General features: G+C 41.4%; 1 protein-coding gene across 4 annotated transcripts in view; it reads left to right on the forward strand.

Moving 5' to 3' along the window:
- Positions 1-291: 291 nt before the first annotated feature.
- IQUB (IQ motif and ubiquitin domain containing) overlaps positions 292-24,884 on the forward strand; it is a 50,370-nt gene continuing 25,777 nt past the window's right edge. The window contains exons 1-10 of one of the 4 annotated variants that reach the window (XM_056573783.1): positions 293-498; positions 5,375-5,662; positions 5,744-5,977; positions 8,962-9,096; positions 12,306-12,473; positions 12,574-12,749; positions 16,606-16,761; positions 17,106-17,316; positions 20,896-21,071; positions 23,065-23,235. In XM_056573783.1, the coding sequence (XP_056429758.1) occupies positions 5,407-5,662; positions 5,744-5,977; positions 8,962-9,096; positions 12,306-12,473; positions 12,574-12,749; positions 16,606-16,761; positions 17,106-17,316; positions 20,896-21,071; positions 23,065-23,235 (1,683 nt within the window). In that variant the 5' untranslated portion in view covers positions 293-498; positions 5,375-5,406. Of the gene's footprint in view, positions 535-5,374; positions 5,663-5,743; positions 5,978-8,961; positions 9,097-12,305; positions 12,474-12,573; positions 12,750-16,605; positions 16,762-17,105; positions 17,317-20,895; positions 21,072-23,064; positions 23,236-24,884 lie in introns of all 4 variants that reach the window. The other 3 variants (XM_056573782.1, XM_056573784.1, XM_056573786.1) reach the window with 3 other exon arrangements.

Here is a 24,884-nt window from a genome sequence, read left to right on the forward strand (position 1 = left end):
GTGCAGAGTTATACACAGCACACTTATATATATATACAGCCCGTGCAGAGTTATACACAGCACACTAAAATATATATATATAGCCCGTGCAGAGTTATACACAGCACTCTTATAGAGATCATCCCCAGACTGTGATGTATGCCCCTCCCCTTCACACATAGAAATCATAGATCATCCCCGTTCAGAGAACACAGGCAGAGCACAGGGAGGGGAGATGAGGGGCGTGTACCTATGGTGAAGGGGGGCGTGTACCTCCCCTCTCCCCCCTGCTCTAGCTTCGGAAATCTTCGGAGAGCTGAGGGGAGGGGCGGACGCAAGTGTGCACGGGGCGCAGATTTGCACCTCACCCCGCCCTTTGCTCTGCCCTGGGCGGTGTCGCCCCGCCCTCTTGTTACCAGAGAAACACGTGTCCCGCCCGCTAGCCGTTGCCCTGGAGACGCCGGTGACAACAAGTTATTCGGGACTCTGTGGCCGGTGAGTGGTAAAGGCGGATGAGATGTAAGGGCTGCGGGGCATTAGTTTTATTACCCACAGGTGTGGTATTAAAGCGCTGTCTAGTATAATAGGGTTAATAGGATTGTGAGCGGCGGGTCCGGAGCTGCTGCGGCCTCTTGTGTTATGCTGAGGATTGGTAACAATTGTGTCTATAGGTCACGATCAAACGCCGTTATAAACGTATTGGCTGCAATAAGTGACGCATGGCTATATATGGTATATGTGTATATATATATATATATATATATATATATATATATGTATATATTTTATAGTTTATGGTTCTGTCCTTAACCCCTTGTAATGTCATCACTTATTTTATAACATAATCTGCAGCAAAACTAAAAACTTAAATGGGGGTGAAATAAAAACAAAACCAAAAAAAGTCATTTTGTAACTTTTAGCGGCTTCCGTTTCTATGCAGTGCACTTTTCAGTAAAAATTCTACCTTATATTTATTTTGTAGGTCCATACGGTTACCAGGATACGCAATTTATGTTGGGTTTTATTTTATTTTACTACAAAAAAAAAAAAAAAAAATTATAACTATGTGCACCAAAATTAATACGTTTAAAATTGTCATCTTCTGACCCCTGTAATTTTTCTATTTTTTCCATATATGGGGAGGTATAAGGCTAAGTGGTCACTTGTTTTTTTTTTTATACAGAAACGCAAATAAAAACTCAAAATCTGCCCCATGGCGTTTTTAATAGAAAAAATGCTGCGACCAGATGTTTGCTGCAAGTCAATAGGAAGAAGCAAAATGCCTTTCCCTCTTGGCGTTTTTCAGTTTGGAATTTTTTTTTTATCTTTTTGCCGTTTTTTCACTCCTCTTTGGCGTTTTTCAGCTCCTTGGCTTAAAAATGTAGAAAGGGGCCATTTAATTGTAAAAATTATATATTTTTTATAATTAATTTTGTGAAACTTTTTATTAGTAATGTATTTTAATTATGTGTTTAATAAAGTAATTTTTTTTTTTTTTTTTTTTACTTTTTAACTTCTTTTTCTTTATTTTTTAAATTTTTTAGGTACTACTACTCCTCCCAGCATGGAACAGACTGTTCCATGCTGGGAGTAGTAGTACATGTACTAATAGACAGATTGCCCCAGGTGTCACTTCTGATATATAATCTATAGAAGCGGGCGGCACGGACGATTCTCCGCTCCCCTGCATTGTACTGTACTCTGTGAAGTGAAGTTCTCTTCACATCACAGATTCATATTTCCTGCTGAGAATGGTGATTGGCCAGATGGTTCCGGCCAATCACATCTCTCAGCGGCATATATGAATCTGTGATGTGTAGATAACTTCACATCACAGAAAGCAGGGGACCAGAGAAGTGCGGCCACCCGCCCGCTTCATTATCTTATACAGGAGGATCGCAGTGGGTGTCAGGAGTGACACCTGCTATGATCTGTCCTTAACTGCAGGTACTACAGCTCCCAGTATGGAGCATGTTGGGAGCAGTAGTACCTGCAGTTAAGGACAGATCGCAGCGGGTGTCACTCCTGATACCCGCTGCGATCGTCCTTCATCCTTCTGAGATGTGGAGCGGCTTTCTCCTGCGCTCGCATCTCTGCACTATTCTCCGGGCCAGCCAGTGATATGGATAGAAATTCACATCACTTACTCATATTTCTCGCTGAGAGCGGTGATTGTCTGGCACCATCCGGCCAATCACCACTCTGGGCGGCAAATATGAATGAGTGATTGAATTTCTTTTCACATTACTGGCCGGCCCAGAGTTCAGAGCAGAGATGTGAGCGCTGTATAGAGCCGATCCACATCTCTGCTATATTATGGACGATCTGTCTATTAGTACAGGTACTACTACTCCCAGCATGGAACAGTCTGTTCCATGCTGGATTTAGTAGTACTACCTAAAAAATGTAAAAAAAAAAAGAAAAAAAAAGTAAAAACACACACTTTATTAAACACATAATTAAAGTACATTACTAATAAAAAGTTTAACAAAATTAATTATAAAAAATATATTATTTTTATAATTAAATGGCTGTTTTATACATTTTTAATATTGCCTGCTACATTTTTAGGTCCCTGCCCGCCCACATAAATTGGTCCCTGTTTAAAAATTAATAACATTTTCGTTCTAAAAAATATAAATTTCATTAAAAACTATTTTTTTTTCTATCCCTACTGCACCCTTTTTTTTTTTTTCCTTTGGTACCCAACAAAATTCTTAAAAAACCGCCAAAGGGGCCAAAAATGCTGTTTCCACACAAAGGCAAAAATGCAAGAAAAAAACGACAAACGCAGGAAAATGACAAACGCAGGCATTTTTTTCTGATGTTTTTTATTGGGTTTTTTTGGGCCAGAAAAAAAATAAGTTGAAACTTAGCCTAAGGACTCGTTTTTTTGCGCCGTGGTCTGTAGTTTTTATTGGTACAATTTTTGTTTGGATGGGACTTTTTGACCACTCTTTATAATTTTTTTTTATGGTATATGAAGTGACCAAAAATACACATGTATTTTTCTACATGTACTCCATCGACCGCGCAGTTTAGCTAACCTTTTATTTTAATAGTTCAGAGATTTACGCACGTCACACGACCACATATGTTTATTTTTGATTACATTATTTTATTTAAAAAATGGGAAAAGGGGATAATTTAAACTTTTATTAGGGGAGAGGCTTATTCAGATTTATAAACTTTTTTTTATAACACTTTTTCCTTTTTTTTTTTGTCTCCATGGGGGAGATTTAGATTGCACACACTGATCAATGTTGCATCATAGAACAGCATTGATCAGTGTTATCGGTGCTCTGCTGTACCAGATTTTTTGATGGAAGTAATTTACAAATCTGTTTAACTTTCTGGCACCAGTTGATTTAAAAAAAAAAAAGTTTTCCACCGGAGTACCCCTTTAACCGGTTGGGGACGGAGGGCATACAGGCACACCCTTGCATCCTTACTTCCGATCACCACCGCTCGCTGGGGGGGTTAAAGTTAATTTCCCCCCGCTCTGCCCACCAATCAAATTCCGGCCAGTGCGGCGAGGGGGGGAGCAAGGCCGGCTTACCGGGCGGCATCGGAGCGGCGGTGGCAGCAGGGACATCAGGCGGTAGCAGGAGGAGGAAGGCCGGAAAGTGCGGCGGTGGAGGAGGCTGCAGTGAAGATCGCTGGTAAGTGATCTTCACTGTGGCCTTCTAAAAGTTGCAAAACTACACTAGTGGTCTCCAAATTGTGGTCCTCCAGATGTTGCAAAACTACAACTTTCAGCATGCACTGACTTTCTGGGCATGCTGGGAGTTGTAGTTTTGCAACATCTGAAGTGGCACAGTTTGGAGACCACTATACGGTGGTCTCCAAACTGTAGCCCTCCAGATGTTGCAAAACTACAATTCCCAGCATGCCCAGACAGTCTGGGATGCTGGGCGGTGTAGTTCTGCAATATCAATATTGCTGTAATTAAAGTGATAGAACATTCAGTAACAGATTAAAGCCAAACTTTACTGAAGGTCAAGCACACAGCAGTATTCACACAAGTAGGCTAACACCAACATTGTTTGTTTTTAGGCATGGATAAAGTTAGCGTTACAGTTAGAACAGTAATAAAGATACAACAGCCAATCAGGTGCTTTCTCAGTATCAGCTGATACATATTACAATAGTTTTCCAGCAGGTGCCCCCTTTATTGCTACACATGCACAGTGCTGCACACAGGACCACCATCAATTATTTCAGGGGATCCATACAGCTCAACCATCTTGGCCCCAGACATTAGGGATCGACCGATATCGTTTTTTTAGGGCCGATACTGATAATCGGTGCAGGTTAGGGCCGATAGCCGATAACTTATACCGATATTCCGGTATAAGTTATCGGCTATTTAACCCCCTGTGACGCCGCTGCAGATCATTGATTTAAAGCGGGCGCTTTAAATCAATGATCTGCAGTGGCTTTTGCGGGGCCATAGACCGCCGCCGCCACCACCCGCTTCTCTCCCCTACCTGCCAGGGTGCTCCGGGCCATCCATCGTTCATGTAGTGTCCGGGGGCGTTCCGGGTGGAGGGTGGTCCGGTCCGGGCTGTCCTTCTTTTCCGGCGGTCATCTTCTCCATTGCGGGCAGTCTCCGGCCTAGTACGCTGCATAGACACCGCTGCGCAGTGACGCCCGTGCGCAGCGACGCACCTGACGTCACGGCGTAGCGGCGTCTATGCAGCGTACTAGGCCAGAGCCTGCCCGGAGTGGAGAAGAAGACCGTGCGAGAAGAAGGACAGCCCGGACCGGACCACCCTCCACCCGGAACGCCCCCGGACACTACATGAAGGAAGGATGGCCTGGACCACCCCCATTACGGGTAAGTTTAATTTTTTATTGACTCGGAGGGTGGGGGAGGGGCCCGACCGGTATAGCGGTATGGGAAAAAATCCATACCGGTATACCGCCTAGCATCACGGTGGGGGGTGCGGTGCGGCGGGTCGAGGGGGTGGCGGTCGCGGTGCGGGGGGCGGGGCATTATCGGCTTATCGGCAAGATAATTGCCGATACCGATAATGCCCAAAATCGTGATTATCGGCCGATAATATCGGCCATACCGATAATCGGTCGATCCCTACCAGACATTACAGGGAAAGGGGGCAGAGCCAGCAGCAAGGGGGCCCTTTTATGTTTATACCTGATGGCGGTCCTGGCTGCACACATTTTTGTGGCTGTACCTGGAGCCTCAACTCATTGATAGGCCATGAAGCCTTTTATTTCTGCAGTGGGTAAGTTATGGTGTTATTTATTATTAGCAATATTTGTTAGTGTGGATGTGAAATGGCAACAATTATAAATATGTCGTTTTTGGATAATAAGATGTTAGTTGTTTTTGATTCACTGGAAATGTGTTCTTTATGTTCTGTGTGTTTAGGGTCCAAGAAGAATAAAAACTAATAGTGTAAGATGGAAAATACTACTGTATCTGGGAGTTCAGATGTAGCCCAGCAGACAGACACAGAGATTACATCTGAAAATGTTGAAATAAAACAGAAAATACCTTCCGCTGTAGAACTTGTACAGTATGAGGCAGAACATCTAGAGCAGGACCAGAACCTTCATAATGGAGAAGTACAGACTCTAGACCAACAATTACATATGGAGGGTGAAGAGACACCAGATATGACAGAAGACCAAAATATGGAGAAAAAAGGAGTTGGAGGTGAGTGACCATATTTAGAAAAGCTATCCTAAAAAGAGCATAGTACAATGCCTGAGGTAGAACCATCTGAATTTGTTTTAGATGAAGAATTATCAGAAACAGTTGAACACAATGGAGACAGTTTTCATCAAACCGAGCAAATCCCCGATCTTCTTCAGGAGACACAGCCAATGCAGGAAAGCAGTGCACAGTCTTCTATTCTAACAGAAGAAGACAACCAGTCTCAAGAGGACCAAGATACTGATCTGCAGAGGATTTCAGAACAAACACTTGAAAAACAAATTTCCTCAGATGACTCCAGTGCTACAGCTACAGGTATTCAGTTCTCTAGACATCATTGTATATAAACTTTGGGGGCGATTGCAAATACCAGGCATTCCCTTAGATATTTCCAATACATTTTTGTATGTTGGAAAATATGGTGCACGGATTTAATAAATATGGCATTACCATATTGGATTTTCCCCAGAAAACTGTCTTTAATACATTAAATAATCTGCTCAGAGTTTTTGCTTACTAAGTGGTGTATTACATTGAATATACCTTTTTTTTTTCTGGTTTGCACATTTTGCTATGACACATAGAGGGGACATTAAAATTAGGGATCTTTTCCTCATTAGCTTACTGTTTCCTAACAGTATAAAAGTAAAGAGGTGGCATATAACCTATATCAGTCACGGGGCTGCGAATTGCACGACATTCTTTGCACTACATAATCAAAACAAAATTAAAGGGGTTATCCACCATAAGGTGAATTTAGTATGAACCTGGCAGACAGTAATGGACATGCTTAGGAAGGATCCGTGCTTGTCTTGGGATAAACTGCTGTGTTGTGAGATTACCATAAAGCTGAGGCAAACTTTTTGTGAACTGGCTATTTCCTGTTGGAGTTCGTTCTCTCAAACTACAAATCCCATAGTTCGTTGTAAGTATGAGGTCACTTTTCTCCCTCCCACACATCAGCCACCCCACCCAGTGAAACACTACTGTGCTGCCTTCAATGCAATAGTCCAGTGTTTTCTGACCAGGGTTCCTCATGCTGTTGCAAATTCTTGCAGAATGATCTCCCACACAGCGGTCGCTCCACCCATTGCGGTGACTAGTGGTGTAATGTCTCAGTCACACTGTAACTTGGAAAAACCTTTGTTGTTAAAAATAAATGTAGGGGCAAAAATCACAGAAGAATTGCAAGACCACTGTGAAACACAGGTACAGAGACTATATTATGAACCAAACTAAGTTTACAGTCCCTGTAGCATAGTCAACCGTGGATCTGCTGACAAAATTCAGCAATAATATCTTTGCTGTATTTTTGTAGTTTGCATAGGCCTTTACAGTTCACTTATTCACTGCTTACTAGTTCCAAATCTTCTTACACTGGACTAACATCCCAAAGGGAATACTTTAAAGGGATTATCTGGTACTTTGAAATTGATGGCCTATTTTTACAATAGGCCATTATTATTATTAGATCAGTAAGGGCCTAACTTCCAGGACCCCAATTGATAAGGTATTTAAAGGGGCTGTGACACTGCTGGGATCACCATGCCCACACATGCTCTTTGCCAATGAGTCAGTTTTTTTTGTGGTAAATCTGCCCCACTGTCTAACATACACTGCTAAAAAAAAAAAATGAAGGGAACACTTAAACAACACATGTAAACACTTCTGTGAAATCACACTGTCCACTCAGGAAGCAACACTGATTGACAATCAATTTCACATGTTGTGCAAATGGAACAGACAACAGGTGGAAATTATAGGCAATTAGCAAGACACCCCCAATAAAGGAGTGGCTCTACAGGTGGTGACCACAGACCACTTCTCAGTTCCTATGCTGATGATGTTTTGGTCACTTTTGAATGCTGGCGATGCTTTCACTCTAGTGGTAGCATGAGACGGAGTCTAAAAGCCACACAAGCTGCTCAGGTAGTGCATCTCATCCAGGATGGCACATCAATGCGAGCTGTGAAAAGAAGGTTTGCTGTGTCTGTCAGTGTAGTGTCCAGAGCATGAAGGCGCTACCAGGAGACATGGAGGAGGCCGTAGGAGGGCAACAACCCAGCAGTAGGACCGTTACCTCCGCCTTTGTGCAAGGAGGAGCACTGCCAGAGCCTTGCAAATTGACCTTCAGCAGGCCACTCAAATGGTCAGAAACAGACTCCATGAGGGTGGTATGAGGGTTCGACTTCCACAGGTGGGGGTTGTGCTTACAGCCCAACACCGTGCAAGATGTTTGGCATTTGCCAGAGAACACAAAGATTGGCAAATTTGCCACTGGTGCCCTGTGCTCTTCACAGATGAAAGCAGGTTCACACTGAGTACATGTGACAGATGTGACAGAGTCTGGAGACGCTGTGGAAAATGTTCTACTGCCTGCAACATCCTCCAGCATGACCGGTTTTGGCGGTGGGCCAGTGTGGAATGGCATTTCTTTGGGGGCCAGTGTGGAATGGCATTTCTTTGGGGGCCGCACAGTCCTCCATCTGCCTGACTTCCATTAGGTACCGAGATGAGATCCTCAGACCCCTTGTGAGACCATTTTCTGGTATGGTTGGCCCTGGGTTTCTCCTAATGCAAGACAATGTACATAAATATAATAAAAATAATCCCACACCTACCCCTCTCCATCCCTTCTTATACATAAAACATAAAAAAATACACATATTTGGTATTGCCACATCCGTAAGGAGCTGACCAAAAAAAATATTTTATTATTTAACCCATAGGTTGAACACAGTAAAAAAAATAAAAAAATAAATCATGATTGTGTTATTTTGTTAATCTGCATCCAAATCTGATCCGCAGAACAACACTATTATGTTATTTTCACAGTACAGTCAGGGGTCAAGTCCTGGGAAAAAAAAGTGTGGGAACTCACCCAAATTTGGTCCTGCTAATTGGTATGGTGTACCTACTGTGGAAAAAGTGCAGGAACTCAGTTCCCCGTGTTCCTGCAGGACTTGAGCTCTGAGTACAGTGAATGGGGTAAATTTAAAATGCAAATAAAATTTATGACAAAATTAAAAAAAATTCCATTTGAACTTCAAAAAAAGGAGTTAATAATCATTAACCAATATATGAACTCTAAAATGGTGGCATTAAAAAGTACAACTTGTTCTGCAAAAAACAAGCCCTCATATGGCTTTTCTGATGGAAAAATAAAAAAGGTACGGAGCTTTGAGGGCGACAGTGGAAAAAACTAAAAATATTGCTTTTGCATTAGGGCCCCAAAGGCATGCCAAGGGAAGGGGTTAATGATGCATGGTTAAGTAATGTAACTGTTTTGTCCATTTCAGTAAAGGTGATGCTAACTCCTGATGGCCAAGTAATCACAGTTGCATTTTCTATTGGAAAATCTATTGAGCACCTTAAGAATTACTTTGCATCTCAAATGAAACTTCCAGAAGCAGTTATAAGGATAATGTATGAAGGTAATGTACACTTTCAATCCTATAGGAGCCCCTACTGCTTGTTTTTTTGTGAAAAACAACTTGAGATCTGCAGCAGAAAATCCTGCACATGAAATCCTGTGCATCAAATCTGCGTATGTGTGTGAACGTACCCTAAAGGAGATATCTCATGGATAAAAACCTATCCCCTATTCGCAGGATAGGGGATACGTTTTAGTCTACCGGGGGTCTGAGTGCTAGGGTCCCACAACCCCAGCGCTCGAACCCACCGCAATCTAAAACTTATCCCCTATCCTGCGAATAGGGGATAGGTTTTTATCCATGAGATATCTCCTTTAGGGTACGTTCACACACATACGCAGATTTGATACACAGGATTTGATGTGCAGGATTTTCTGCTGCAGATCTCAGTGTAAACTAAATGACTGAGCACAACTTCTAATCAGCAGTTACAAATCCTGCGCATCAAATCTGCGCAGGATCCTGTATGTGGGAACGTACCCTTAGGGTGTATTCACACAGGAGCACATCCACAGCATATTTGATGCCACGGATGCGCTGCCGCCACACAGAGTTACGGCAGAGCAAGCTCCCTGCTGCTGCTGCCATAGCTCTGTGTGTCCACTCGTGACTGCCAGTGGGAAATCCGCAGATACGAGCGGACACACACAGCTAAGTGTGGTGCGCCAAGGGGTGTGATGTGAGGTGTAAGCGAGCAGATGTTATGGCCCCAGGGGTAGATGGTATTAACCCCTTCTTGTCGTGACGCCAGGGCGTGGTTTGGCCTTATAACCACCTGAAGGTAGTACCACTAATCCTAGGTTAGGCAGGCGCAATAAAGAGTCCAAGGCCAGGTTAAGGGTAACAGTAGCTTTACTGAGGTAAGACAGATGGTACAGTCTATGCAGTTCAGCCAATATCCCAGAGTAACAATACAATCATGTGGTACAGATTTAAAGGTATATTACACTTTTAATACATAACTGCACATAACTCTGTGTGGCAGCAGTGCATACACGGTATCAAATACGCTGCGGAGATGCTCCCGTGTGAATGCACGAGAGGATCCCCAGCGTATTTTACGTTGCGGATCCGCTGCTCAAGGACCACTGTATGGTGCCTTTACATGTGCCTGCTCCGAACGGCGATACGCAGCTACAAGCAGACACACTGCAATGTGCAAGTCACCATGCGCAGTATACGCACACATCGCGGCAGCTCTCGGCCTAGCTCATAGAGCAGATGCACATGCACGACGACTCGCACATTGCTTCAGTGTGTCTGCTCATAGCGGTGTATTGCCGCTTCAAGCAGGCACATGTAAAGGCACCATACAGCGATCCTTCAGCGGCGGATCCGCAACATAACATATGCTAGGGATCCACTTGTGTGAACCGTACCCTGTACTGTTCATACGTACAGTATTCTATACAGATTTGATGTGCTGGATTTTCTGCTGCAGATTTCAATGTAAACTAAATGACTGAGCACAGCTTCTAATCTACAGTTACAAATTCTGCGCATCAAATCTGCGCAGGATCCTGTACGTGTGAATAGACCCTCAAGGATTTGGTGGTATGTAAGGCTGTGTTTCTACATGGCAGTTTTTTTTTTTAACTGCCACTTAAATTTTTAAGCCAAAGCCAGAAGTGTATTCAAAAGGAATGGAAATAGAAAGAAGGACTTATCCTTGTTCTTCCTGCTGGATCAACTTCTGACTTGCAGTGGCAGTTTTCCCAAAAAACTGCCAAGTAAAAAATGTGGGTTTCATCTTCTTGACAGTCACCTTGTATCTTCTTTTAAGGCTTTTCTCACTCTTTATTTTGTGTTTATGTTTCAATGGTTTCCACTGTTTCTTTTTTGCTGTGTAAAATAGCATAGTAGACTGCGCTATTGTGTCTAGCAAAAAACATACACGGTGCAATGCATTTTTTAAATAATGTAAGTTAATAGTAAACTGCCTCTGCTGTATGGCATACAGCAGAATCCCTTTTAAGTATATATTTAACATATGTATTTTTATTTTAAAATATATAAAATGTATGTATTAAATTTAAACAGAAACCCAGTGTGGACCAAATTTGTGGATGCAGTAGGAAAAACTGCACTAAGCTGGGTCATAGTGCTCCATGTACTGTAGTAGTTTCTTACGCCCTGATTTATTAAAATGTGTGAGAGAAAAACTGGAGACATTTTCCCATAACAACCAATCACAGCTTAGCTTTCCTATCCCAACGAGCTGTGGTAAAGTGAAAGCTGAGCTGTGATTGGTTGTTATGAGGAAATCTCTCCAGTTTTTCTCTCACACAATTTGAAAAATCAGGGCCTTAGTGTCTATAATACTGTATATAGCACATATTAGCTTTTTTTATGTTACATCATTAATGTATCATTAGTTTTACCCTGTTTTTGTCTCAGTTGAGGTTTAGCAATTTTTTATTGCGACTTTAGTTTTACATGATTTTTCTAAAAGGATGTAACTATGCCGTAGTCATGGTTACCCTTTTTGCAGTGGTCATAAATGTATCATTTGTGATTTTGTCCCACAATTTGTCGTAAAGCAGCTCAGACCTGGTTTACAAAACTGGCTGCGGACAGCATTTGTAAAAAGATGCACATTTTGTTGCAAATGTTAAATGTCACACACAGAAGGAACCATACAACTTGATCTACTAAAGTTTGATTTCAAAATAATGTGTACAAGCACCATATTTATCACATGCATTGCAACTATTTAATAAATTTGGTGCAAAAATCGATCACCTACACCACCCTTGATAAATTCCCCACATAGTGTTTAACACCTATAAGGCCGGGTTTACACAGCAGAATGTCCGCACAGAATGTCATGCCGGCGCTAAGACCACACGGGAATGCATAGACGGCAATGCATTCCACGCTGAGTGCGCAGAAAGAATAGACATTTTCATTTTTTCTGCAGACAGCGAAATCAAAATTTCTGGCGTGGAAATTCTGCCGTGTGCACAGCGCAGCAGAATCCCTTTGAATTCAATGGGACTCTGCTGCTGCAGACTCTCCGCGCGTAATTCCGCACTGAAATTCTGGGAACATAGCCTCACAATCCTTTTATTATTTAATTTCATTTATAGAAGAAAAGGCCTGTTCACAGTGTTTGGTCAGTGACCACTTCTTTGGAAATCTATAAGCATGTTTTTCATAATTCCCCTGTATATGTTGCATATAGTTAAAGAATTATATTGTTATTTTAGGGCGAATTGTAGAAGACTCTGAGACTCTAGTGGATCTCGGAATTAGACCTCATGGAATGATTCAGCTGGACATGCAGTCCACAGATCCTGAAAACTACCCAATAAAAGCAATGAAATTTCAGCATGAATACAGCATGCCAGATGTCATTACTGTTAGGGTACAAACAGGTTTGGTTATTTTTCATATTTTTTATTAAGCTATATAACCACTTAAAAATATTCAATATAAATTACATTTATATAATTGTTATATTTGATATTTGTTTAGGAGATGAATCCTATCAGGATATAGCAGTAGAAATCGAAAGACTTAACTACTGTAAACCTTATTTGGGTGGATATCGGCATAAAGTGACCGGTGTCGTGTTCCATCATGCTGGGACACAAACTTTACCAAAAAAGAGACCAGTAAAAGACACTGTAGTGTTCTGCAGAGATACACAGGTATGGTTTTATTACTATTATTATGGTTCATTATTGTCTATAATTTAATAGATATCTTTCAAAGATTTGCTCATATAGTCAGCCCTACATGCAAACTTCTCTTCTAAACAAAAGATCATGGCATGCTGCTATTTCTGTAACTCCAAATAACAGAAAATATGGCAGCCATCTTACTAATGGGTATTTGCGCGGTGTAAGCCACTGGATAGCGTCTGCTCACTTATCAAAATGATATGCTGGCGGCTATATTAACGACCATCTATTAATATAGGCCAAATGAGGCCATATCTTAAACGATCAGATACTAGTCCGACATAGTGCATCAATATATCTAGACAAATTGCTTGCATCTAAGAACATATGCATCACAAAAAAATGCATATTAATCTTCTCCAGTATGGAAAAATAATATGTAGTCTCCATTCATCCTGAGCTATATATAGAAAAATCCTTGGTGAGTATATAGTAGTAAAAAAATCACAAATGTTTACACAATGCTCACAATTTTTGTATAAAACACTGTAAGAGCCGGTGTCAAGTACTGAAAAATTCCACTCCTGTTCCCCGTATATTATTTCTTTAACCCCTTAAGGACTCAGCGTTTTTCAGTTTTTGCATTTTCCTTTTTTCTCCTTACATTTTAAAAATCATAACCCTTTAATTTTTCCACCTAAAAATTATTTTTTGCGCCACCAATTCTACTTTGTAATGACATCAGTCATTTTACCCAAAAATCTTCGTCAAAACTAAAAAAAAAATCATTGTGTGACAAAATTGAAGACAAAACGCCATTTTGTAACTTTTGGGGACTTCTGTTCCTACACAGTACATTTTTCAGTAAAAATGACACCTTCTCTTTATTTTGTAGGTCCATAGGATTAAAATGATATCCTACTTATATAAGTTTGGTTTAGTCGTACTTCTGGAAAAAATCATAACTACATACACGAAAATTAATATGTTTAATAATGCTGACCCCTATAACTTTTTTATTTTTCCGCATACGGAGATGTATGAGGGTTCATTTTTTGCGCCATTTTTGTACCATGCTTGTTTTGATCGGACTGTTTGATCACTTTTTCTTCATTTTTTTTATGGTATAAACTTTATATGACATTTACGCACGCAGCGATACCGCATATGTTTATTTTTATTTACATAGTTTTTTTTTTTAATGGGAAAAGGGGGGTGACTTAAACTTTTATTAGGGAAGGGGTTAAATCACATTTATTAACTTTTTTTTTTGACACATTTTTTTTGCAATGTTATAACCCCCACACAGCCGGGAATGCTTTCTTCTACTTTAGACGCAGAGATCAACTTTGATAGCCGCATCTAAAGAGTTAAAAGTGCACGTCGGTGACGGTGATGTCCGTAATTAGCCACGGGTCCCGGCTACCGTTAGCCACCATGACGGAGCGCGCGCAGGACGCACAGGTACACCCTGCATCCTTTTTAACATATTTTTTTACATTTATTATTTCTTTTTACATCAACTGCAATAAATAGTACATCATCATATGAATACAAACCATATAACAAACAATATCCCACATATAAATAGGTCCCCCCAACCCCCTCCCCTTTACACTCCTCTATCTATTACTCCACCCACAAACCCTACAAACTCATTATGTATATAATCCCCCTTTTTTTTGCTTACAACTATACATTAAGTTTCCACTTCCCTATAAGAAAAAAAATATATATATTTCTTCACTTCCATGGCTTCTCCTCTTTCACCTTTCATTCTTTCTAGCTGTTTTTGCCATGTAGTATTTTTTAAAGTGTATATCATAAATTATGTTTCAGCTTACTTCAACTTATTCCTCTTGCCAAAAAGAGATGGTACCCTCCCATGGCCCTGCATCCTTAAAGGGGTACTCCGCCCCTAGACATCTTATCCCCTATCCAAAGGATAGGGGATAAGATGTCAGATCGCCGGGGTCCCGCTGTGTGGGACCCCGGGGATCAATGCTGCAGCACCCCGCTATCATTACTGCGCAGAGCGAGATCGCTCTGCACGTAATGACGGGCAATACAGGGGCCGGAGCATCGTTACGTCACGGCTCCGCCCTTCGTGACATCACGGTCCGCCCCCGTCAATACAAGTCTATGCTATAGACTTGCATTAAGGGGACGGGCCGTGATGTCATGAGGGGCGGAGCCATGACGTCACGCTGCTCCGGCCCATGTATCGCCCGTCATTACGCACAGAGCAAACTCGCTCTGTGCAGTAATGATGGCGGGGTGCCACAGCGGCGATCCCTGGGGTCCCCAGTAGCGGGACCGTGGGGATCTAACATCTTATCCCCTATCCTTTGGATAGGGGATAAGATGCCAGGGGCGGAGTACCCCTTTAAGGAGTTAAAAAATGGTCTTACTTAGACTAGGCAGTCTAAGGCTATGTTCACAAGGCTTAATTACCATGCGGAATTCCGCCAGAAATTCCACTGGAATTTACTGCGCATTCTTAAATGAAAGAAGCAATCTGATTGGTTGCTATGGGCAACTCATCAACTGTCCCTCTTGACAGGTTTTGATAAATCTCCCCCATTATGTTCAATGGAAATCCATGGTTGATATTCCTGTGTGGAAATTTTGTGGAATTGCGGGACGGAATCCCATTGAACTCAATTGTGTTTAGAGAATTATTATTCTTTTTAGTGCAATTTAAGTCCTGTCCCTTTCTCTGAGGCCACCCCTTTAAGAATTTGCTGCATATAGTGTAAACAAAGTAAAGTGTATTTGAAAAATTTGACTCTTGCCACTTCTTCATAAACAAAAGCGAAAACACCTTTAAAAATCCCCAAAGTGTGTGTTAGAAAATTATTGTATGTATACAGATAGGTATGTGCCAAATGTTTTCTATTTTTTTATACATCCTAATAAGTGTTATTGTTTATTATAAAGTTGGGTTTTCCATTTTCAGATATTTATTGCCTATCCACAGGATAGGCCATAAATATCTGATTGTCAGATCTGCCTTCACCCAGCACCGCTGTCGATCAGCTGTTTGACCAACTCTATTCTGTATGCGTAGCCGGAAGGGAATGGCTCACCTCATTGTGTTGTTCTATTGAAAAGAATAAGAGCTAAGCTGCAGTATTAGGCTGCGTTCACACGGTCGTCTATACCAGTCCCGTTCTTCTCCCGTCAAAATTAAAAACAGACAAATAAAAACGGATAATAACGGATGCAAACAGATGTTATCCGTTTGTATCCGTTTTTGTTCAGTTAAGAAACCCCCCCAAAAAATTTTTTTTGTTCTGAAAATGCTCTAAAGTAAAAACGGATCAAAAAACGGATTGAAAAAACAGATGCAAACGGATGACATTAAAGGCTCCTCCGTTTTCCATAGACTTCAATGTTAGATTTACTGTATCCGTTTTTTCTTCCGTTTTTTGGATGGGAGAAAAAAATACAGCATGTGCCGTTTTTTTTTCCGTCAAAAAATACGGAAATGAGTGCAGACGGGTGCAAACGGATTGTAAAAAAATCCCATTGACATGAATGGGATTTTTTAAAAACCGTTTTGAATCCGTTTACAGCCTGAAAAAAAGGAAACAAAACGGGGATAAAAAAACGGGGACAGACGGCCGTGTGAACGCACCCTTATTTGCAGGGCCACTACACAGTAAACAGAGCCGAGGCGAACTGATCAGCACCCCGCCCATCATATATTGATGACCTATCCTGAGGATAAGCCATAAATATTTGTAACTTGAAAACCTCTTGAAAAAGTATTCCAATTTCTAATTCCTCTACTTGTATACTGTTAATACTGAAAATAATTATGTTAACATGAACCTTATTGTACTGAATTTATATGTTACATTTTATTTTTCTCTTTTAGACAGTTTTTGAAAAGAACAAGACCCAACAGTCAAGGAATACAATGGGCACACAAATGACAAAAATTGGTTGCTATGTCAAAAATATAACAGACAAACTAATAGAGCCAAAGAAATATGTGACTGCCGATGAATTCCATGCGAGACGTCTGAAAGCAGTAAGAGAAGAGATGCTTCTATTTGTTTTTTTAGTACTGTTTACTGTATGTGTTAGGAGTATGTGTAGGAATTTTGGGTGTGAATGGTTCGCTGCAGTGTAAAGTATATACCACATATATTTGTTGTGTGTGGGAGTATATATGTGCTAATCAGGCAGAAAAAGAAGTGATTGGATCTTCTATGAGGGCATCGCTGGCTGTCACTTATTGGGACTTCTATAGCTAGCAACATTGGGGTATATTCACATTTGTTGGATTAGTTCTGGCACATATATTGTGTGGGGTTTGCTTTAACACTATTAGTGGCTAAAAGTGTGCAAACTCTGTGATATGTATAATTTCAGGTGATTACAATGCAGACCTACTTCCGACGTTTTCATGCCAAAGGAGTGGTGCAGCAGTTGAGAGAAGAGAGAAGGCTGAGGTTGGAATGGGAGGAAAAGGAGGAATTAAGAAAAATAAAAGAGAAGAAGGAAAGACTAAGAAAGGAATATGAGCGCAGAATGAACCCAAAGAGCAAGGAAGATTTTGAGTTGCTTTATCATGCTCTTGAATGTAGGTACAACAATACCCCAACATACCATGGCCCAGACATATGATTGTTTTGACTTTTAAAAGCCTCTCAGATGCCATCATAAGTTGAATACAGCATCAGCTTACGGTGCTTCTGTATGTCAGGAGTCATCACGCAAGCAGAGCTGACAGCAAAAGCTGCCTCCAGGCTGCTTATTGTGCCCTGTCCTGCCATTGTTTCACGTACAGTACTATATGTACAGCTTCCCCCAATAAAAGACTGCACCCTCAGTGCAGTGCAGCAATATCCAATCAGCCTGCAGCTTTTTGCACCTTCTGAACTGTCCCTGACCAAAATACATTTGGTCTTAATACAGTTGTTACACATCACATACAGTACGTTGTACTGTATACACCCCATATTTTTTCCTGTACCCCTGGGTTGGAGAACTTCACATTACAGAATTCCCTGCTGCAGTCTCTTCAAGACATGCTGGGATTTGTAGGTCTCCTGGCAGTCATGAAACTTAAAAAGGGGTATTCCAGTGTATGATCACGGGGGTAGGGGATGTCTGACCAACTAAGGTGGATCAGGCATTCTTATTTCAACTGCAATCTCCCTGTCTGTCCAGGAGGTACTAGCTTTAGTTATTGTCCACTGCTCATGCAAGCAAGGTGTATTGTGGGACATTGGCCCTGATTTACTAAGAGTGGAGTGTAGTTTTATTTGTGGGTTTTAATTCCCTACAATTTTTTTCCACGGTATTTACTAAAAACCTTAGTAAATATGGAAACCTTAGTAAATATGTAGTTTTTTTGTGAAAATGTTGGGGACACACCCCTTTTGCAGAGACCATGCCCCTTTTTCGGGTTTTCTCAGTAAAATGGACAGTTGGCGCACAACCTGACAAAACATGTCAGGTTTACAATAGTTGCATGGCACCAGCAGAGTTACAGTCATGAGAGGAAACAAGGAAATGATCAGATCCATGGGGGAGAATAACAGTACAGGGATGTAAGTTACTTCATTTAAAAACAGCACATTTGCCCCCCTTTACATATATGCATGTATGATTTCTAACAACTTTGCTTCATGAAACAAACACTTATTATTGTATGTCAAAGGTACTTTATTGCATAAAAAAGGACAGAAATTTCAGAATGTCATGACTCAAAACTTAAACTACGGTAAAGGATGCTGTTAGGAAATGCCTACATTTGTGTTGAGGTTTCCATTATAAATGGTAGCCACAACACAGTGACCAACATACCCTTTAAAATTATAATGGGGTCCATCAGTGTCTGCTGAGATCTACCTATGGCATCAAGGTATACATCAGCTGTCATTTTGTAAGAGAAGGTTTAAAGGTTGTAGGTAATGCAAATGTTATTTTCAATGCACTTTTTTAAGCCGCTCATTACAGTGTTTGAATGAGAAATTAGACCACTTGACCAAACCTATCATTGTGAAAGGATCGCACCAAAAAGCTCTCTTTATATCACCTTCCTGTGCTGTGAGGCTTGCTTCACCTATGTCTGAACCCAGCCTTAAACTGAACACAACTGATGACAAAAGGGCATCAGTTATCATCAGTTGTTTAGCATCCAGAGTCCATTATTTCTGAATATCCATGTGTTCCCCCCTCCGGTGTGTCTGACCATCCGCGTCCAACTTGACATGCTGGATGTATGTGAACTGTCCCATGTACAGGAATTCTATCATCAGTTTCCCTCAGTTGTTTTTTCTACAGAATCGCCGCCTGACGCTGTACATATGTGAAGGGGGCCTTAGTGGGACCTGCAAAGAGAGTTATTTAGTGTAAGTGCAGATTTTTAAGATTACTAAACGGAGCTCCCCTTAATCCTGCTCTGCTAGTCAAGATGGCCCCTGGCTACCATACCCATATGGAGAGAACATCAGGATGACTCTCGCTCTATAAATTCAAGTCTATTGGAGTTGTTTCCTTTTTTTTCTTTACTTTTCTCAAGAGCAGAGTGATCTTACTTTACTTGAAGTGATGCCTGCTTATGATGTGGCATAACTACAGTTTAGATTAGCATATGCAAACTCAGGATAGAAATGACATTTTCTAGGCACGGCTTGCTGTGTATTTAGTCATGGAGAACTAATTTGTTTCTTGCTAGCTTCCGTGTGTGGTGCAATTCTTCAGGAAAACAAATGTTCATATGGAATATAGCACAGAGAGTAGAAAAATGCACTCACCACCCTCTTGAATAAGCTGTAAATAGCTGGTCTCTATTGATGTCCCGGCTGGACACCATATAAAGCACTTCAAACTTAGCAAAATACAGCAGAGATCACGGGGGGGGGGGGGGCTTTATATGGTGTCAAGCCTGGACATCAATAAAGAAACCAGCTATTTACAGCTTATTCAAGAGTGCGGTGAGTGCATTTTTCTACTCTCTGTGCTATATTCCACAGTTTGACTGACATTTTTACCATTATTCGATCTTATTATTATCTGTTTAAAACATTTTCAGCCCATTAAAGGGGTACTCCGCCCCTAGACATCTTATCCCCTATCCAAAGGATAGGGGATAAGATGTCAGATCGCCGCGGTCCCGCTGCTGGGGAGCCCCGGGATCCCCGCTGTGGCACCTAGCTATCATTACAGCACAGAGCGAGTTCGCTCTGTGCGTAATGACGGGCGATACAGGGGACGGAGCAGCGTGATCTCATGGCTCCGCCCCTCGTGACATCACGGCCCGTCCCCTTAATGCAAGTCTATGGCAGGGGGCATGACGACCGCCACGCCCCCTCCCATAGACTTGTATCGAAAGGGGCGGACCGTGACATCACGAGGGGCGGAGCCATGATGTAACAATGCTCCGGCCCCTGTATTGCCCGTCATTACGTGCAGAGCGAACTCGCTCTGCTGTTATGATAGCGCGGTGCCGCAGCAGGGATCCGGGGGCTCCCCAGTAGCGGGACCGCGGCGATCTGACATCTTATCCCCTATCCTTTGGATAGGGGATAAGATGTCTAGGGGTGGAGTACCCCTTTAACGAATGAAAACAGTTATAACATGCTGGCACAACTCCATTTAATCTGTAAAACATTTTTCCATTTGGTGAAGAATCTAGCAACATGTTTAGGCCGGTGTCCTTTAATTATTACGATCAATTGGGGTCAAAATCTTCATGTGTAAACCCGTCTACTTGAGAATGTCTTCACTTTTTTATGCCTTTAAAAAAAAGCTTTGTACTAAATTTGTAATTGTATGATTCATTTGAAACTGTGAGTTTAAGTTGTGAGGTTGTTATTTGAACTGCAAAAAAGTATTAGCTTTTGGTGGAGAACTTATCAAGAAAATCTGACATAGCTCTGCGATAAAATTTCGGTTTGTAATATTACTGCAGTACTGACATTTTTCTTCTGTTTTTTCCTTAAAAGACTGCATTCTTTTTATTCCATAACAGGAATATTAAAAAGAAGCAAAACATAGTAGTGGTTTTAAAACCCTCCCAATTTTGCCATTACATTATAAATATATACAGTATTTATAACTTTTATTGCATTGCATTGCATCTTAATTTTTTGCAACCTTAGAGTTTATATATCATTTTCATACAAAGAATGTGTATTTGTTATATAATTAGTATGGCGAAAAGAAGAGGTGGAGCGAATTAATCAAATCTACACTGGAGCTGAAAGGAAAGCCGCCCTTTGTGCTCTTCTAGAACAAGAGACTCAGTTGATCAGCTCAATTGGCAGGCACAAAATAGACGCAGGTGAAGAAAACCAACAAAAAGCTATACAAGATCTTCTAAATAAGGTCCGTAAATCCATACTTTATGTATTCTTGCTCGGTGTTGCTATTGTATGAGGTCAAAAATTACAACTCATTACAAACGGGGTGCCGCGTGCATGATCCCGGGGGTCCCCAGCGGCGGGACTCCTGCGATCAGGCATCTTATCCCCTATCCTTTGGATAGGGGATAAGATGTTTAAGCACTGGAGAACCCCTTTAAAGGAGAACTCCAGAATATAAAAATTGTTCCCCATACTGCCAGCAGTAAAAAAATAAAGATGTACATACCTTCCGCCGCTCCACCGGGGCCTCCGGTAACCGGCTCCGGTCTCCGCCGTGATCCTCTTCCTGGTTGCCGGTGGTCAGGCATCTTATCCCCTATCCTTTGGATAGGGGATAAGATGTTTAAGCACCGGAGAACCCCTTTAAAGGAGAACTCCAGAATATAAAAATTGTTCCCCATACTGCCAGCAGTAAAAAAATAAAGATGTACATACCTTCCTCCGCTCCCCCGGGGCCTCCGGTAACCGTCTCCGGTCTCCGCCGTGATCCTCTTCCTGGTTGCCGGTGGTCGGAGAGTCTTACTGCGCTCAGCCAATCACCAGCCGCAGCAAAGTCCCAACTCGGCCGGCGATAGGCTGAGCGGCAGTGTGCAGTTTTTGGTCCCGGCAGCAGGTGCAGTGAAGAATTTTGTGTCCTGAAACGTTCTCACACTGTCGCTCAGCCAATCCCCGGCCGAGTCGGACTTTGCTGCGGCTGGTGATTGGCTGAGCGCATTATGATTCTCCGACCACCGGCAACCAGGAAGTGGATCGCGGTGGAGACCGGAGCCGGTTACCGGAGGCCCCGGGGGAGCGGAGGAAGGTATGTACATCTTTATTTTTTTTACTGCCGGCAGTATGGGCAACAATTTTTATATTCTGGAGTTCTCCTTTAAGAAGTATAGCATGAGATTTTATGTTAATTTTGACGGCCAGGTAGTTCTATTATATACAAAAGTATTGTAAAATAGTTTGGCATCAGATCAGAACAGGAAGCAGATTCCTCCAGAGTAAGTGTGCTGATGAACTTTGAACTTTTTTTTAGGAATCATCATACAGAGACTAATATATCTATTACCTAACCCACGTGGATCATAAACTGTGGTTATCGGGTAATAGATTCTCATTCTTATATTAAGAACCTTGATTACTACTATTAAAGTCTAATACAAAGATGTCCTCGGGTGACACATGATGGTTCATGGATTTGTATACACAAGTTCTTTTCCTGTTTAAAAAAACAAACAAAACTTATATAATATTATTTAATGGGCTAATCTCTATGATATGCCTCACTTGATCACATGATCCGACCTCTGAACCCCCAACTGAGTGTGAGAAAAAAGGGGATGCAGCGCTTGTGTAGTACCCCCAGAACCCAATCAGTTAAAAACATTTGACATGTCTCCAACCATTTTTTTTTTTGTTTTTGCATTGCCATAACATTCATGTTAGTCAGTATAGCTGTATGCGTTATATTTCTTAACCCCTTAAGGACATCAGCTTGTCTTATTTTTTTCTTCCTCGACTTCTAACAGCCATAACACTTTCAATTTTCCACCTACAGACCCATATAAGGACTTGTTTTTTGGCCATTTATTGTACTTTATAATGACATCACTATTTCGCCCCTATTTTCCTATTTACATTCACAATAAATTCAAGTCAGCAGTTTAGGCCTATTTATCTTTGTGGTAAAACCCCTTTTATTGAACTATTACTATACTTAGTATAGCAAAAAATGTTTTACTTTGTCAGTAAGACATTTACAGGCAGTTGATCTAGGCCATTGCAATAGGATGTATGACCCTGTGCCCATGTCATCCGCTGTATATAAATGTAAGGCAAATAGTGGGAATGCATTGCTAAAATTGAAGGGATTCAACTTTGTTGTCCCAGTGGGTACTGAGGGGATAAAAATGTGGCCTGACATGAAGTCCTCTAAGATGATATATCATATTAATTTTTTAATAAAGTGCTGTGAACCTAAAAGATGGAAAGCATTTGATGGAAAGACTACTGAGATGGATACCCAATATACTATCCGGGCCAGAGAACTACATAACATTTACAACAGTATCAACACCAAATATTTCACTCGTGATGAGAGGCTTGATGCACTTTTGACACTTAAGCATACTGTGAAGGTAAGATTTCTATGTGTATGTATTTCTGTAATAATGATTACTTGCACACTTGCCCTGTGCTGCTATTAATATTTTATTGAGTTCATTAATCATTAATACATTTTTATTCCCTTTTACTGAAAGTTTAACCACTTAATACATTAAACCAAACTTTGCATAAATCAACACTACAAGCAAATTTAAAGAGTAGCTCCCAACATCCTATATATATATATATTTTTTTTTTTTCTGTCCCTGCCTATTGCCCATCTATCCCCAACCCCCTCCCTGCTTTACATTTTTTCTTACTATATTAAAAAGGTCTTTTTGGCTGCCTGGTAGTGTGCTCACTACCAGGCAGACTTCCCCAGCAGGCGAGACGTCACTGATGCCTGCTGGGGGGCCGACTTCCGCCATTAGTTCATCTACACAGGGTGCCTCCAGCTGTTTCACCATTACGACTCCCAGATTGCTCTGACATCTATTGGCTGTCAGGGCATGCTGGGAGTTGTAGTGGTGAAACAGCTGGATGCATCCTGTGTTGAAAACAATAAGTTAGGGCCATGGGCGCAGAGCTACCCCGTTTCCGCCCCCACCACCCCCGATGTTAAAACCCCGAGCACCGCTCTTCCCCAACCCCCGTGTTGAAACCCTAAGCCCCCGCACTCCCCTAAACATACATACATACAAACAAACTGCAGAATCCAGCAGCAGCAGCGACATAGTGCGGGAGGAGTGCCGGCATCTGAGGCCAGGGAGCCAATGCGCTCACTCCCGCCTGTCTGATTGACAGGCAGGGAGCGAGCCCAGGCTGAATGAATTCAGACCGATTGCCCGGCCGGCATCGGTCCGAATTCAGGCGTGCCAGCCTGCAGCCGGCCACTAGGAGGGAGACCCCTAGTGGCCCGTTTTCAAACGTAAATTAAAACATTTTAATAAAAAAGAAATAATGAAAATATATTAGAGATGACAGTGCCGATTTAAGTAACTTTGTAACATATCTTATCATAATAAAATACCTCTTTTTAATTCCCTACTCTTTCTTTTTGCCTCAAGCACTGATCGTTCACTCCCAATTCACTGCTAAAATACTTTTTTTCAGAAGTGAAGCAAACTATTATCTCACTTAGGGATTAATTACATGTTGCCCATAGATGTCTATGAAGATGGGAGGGTGGAGGAGTAAGTTACTGCTCAGTACTACTCAATAATTTCTCCATGCTGCTTCATCTTACCTCTGTGTTGCAGAGGTAAGAGAGCAGGAATTCCTTTTTGTGTGGGCAGTGTATGAGAGACATTATAACAGCTATTCCCTACCCACTCTGGAGCTATGCTCAGGAAAAACTGCCAAAAGCCATAACTGGTAAAAAATGCTATATAAATGTCATAAAATGGCCATGAATAGTGTTATTTTTAATGTACACACACGTGAAAGCTTATACTGAATATTTACCTAAAAGGACAGGTATGCCTTAAGTAAACAGTAAAAGCAGTGCATACACATAAAGGAACAAAACAGTTTCCTGATTCCCTGTATTGCAGTATACTGAGGAACATGGGCATTCGTAAACGTGTTTTAAAACCTGGTGAATACATAATATAGCCTAAACAGTTCAGGAATTCAAAAACTGCATTCTGTTTCAGCTGTGAACTTTCACTTTATTAATTGG

The sequence above is a fragment of the Hyla sarda genome, chromosome 4 (assembly GCF_029499605.1).
Source record: "Hyla sarda isolate aHylSar1 chromosome 4, aHylSar1.hap1, whole genome shotgun sequence".
Taxonomy (NCBI): domain Eukaryota; kingdom Metazoa; phylum Chordata; class Amphibia; order Anura; family Hylidae; genus Hyla; species Hyla sarda.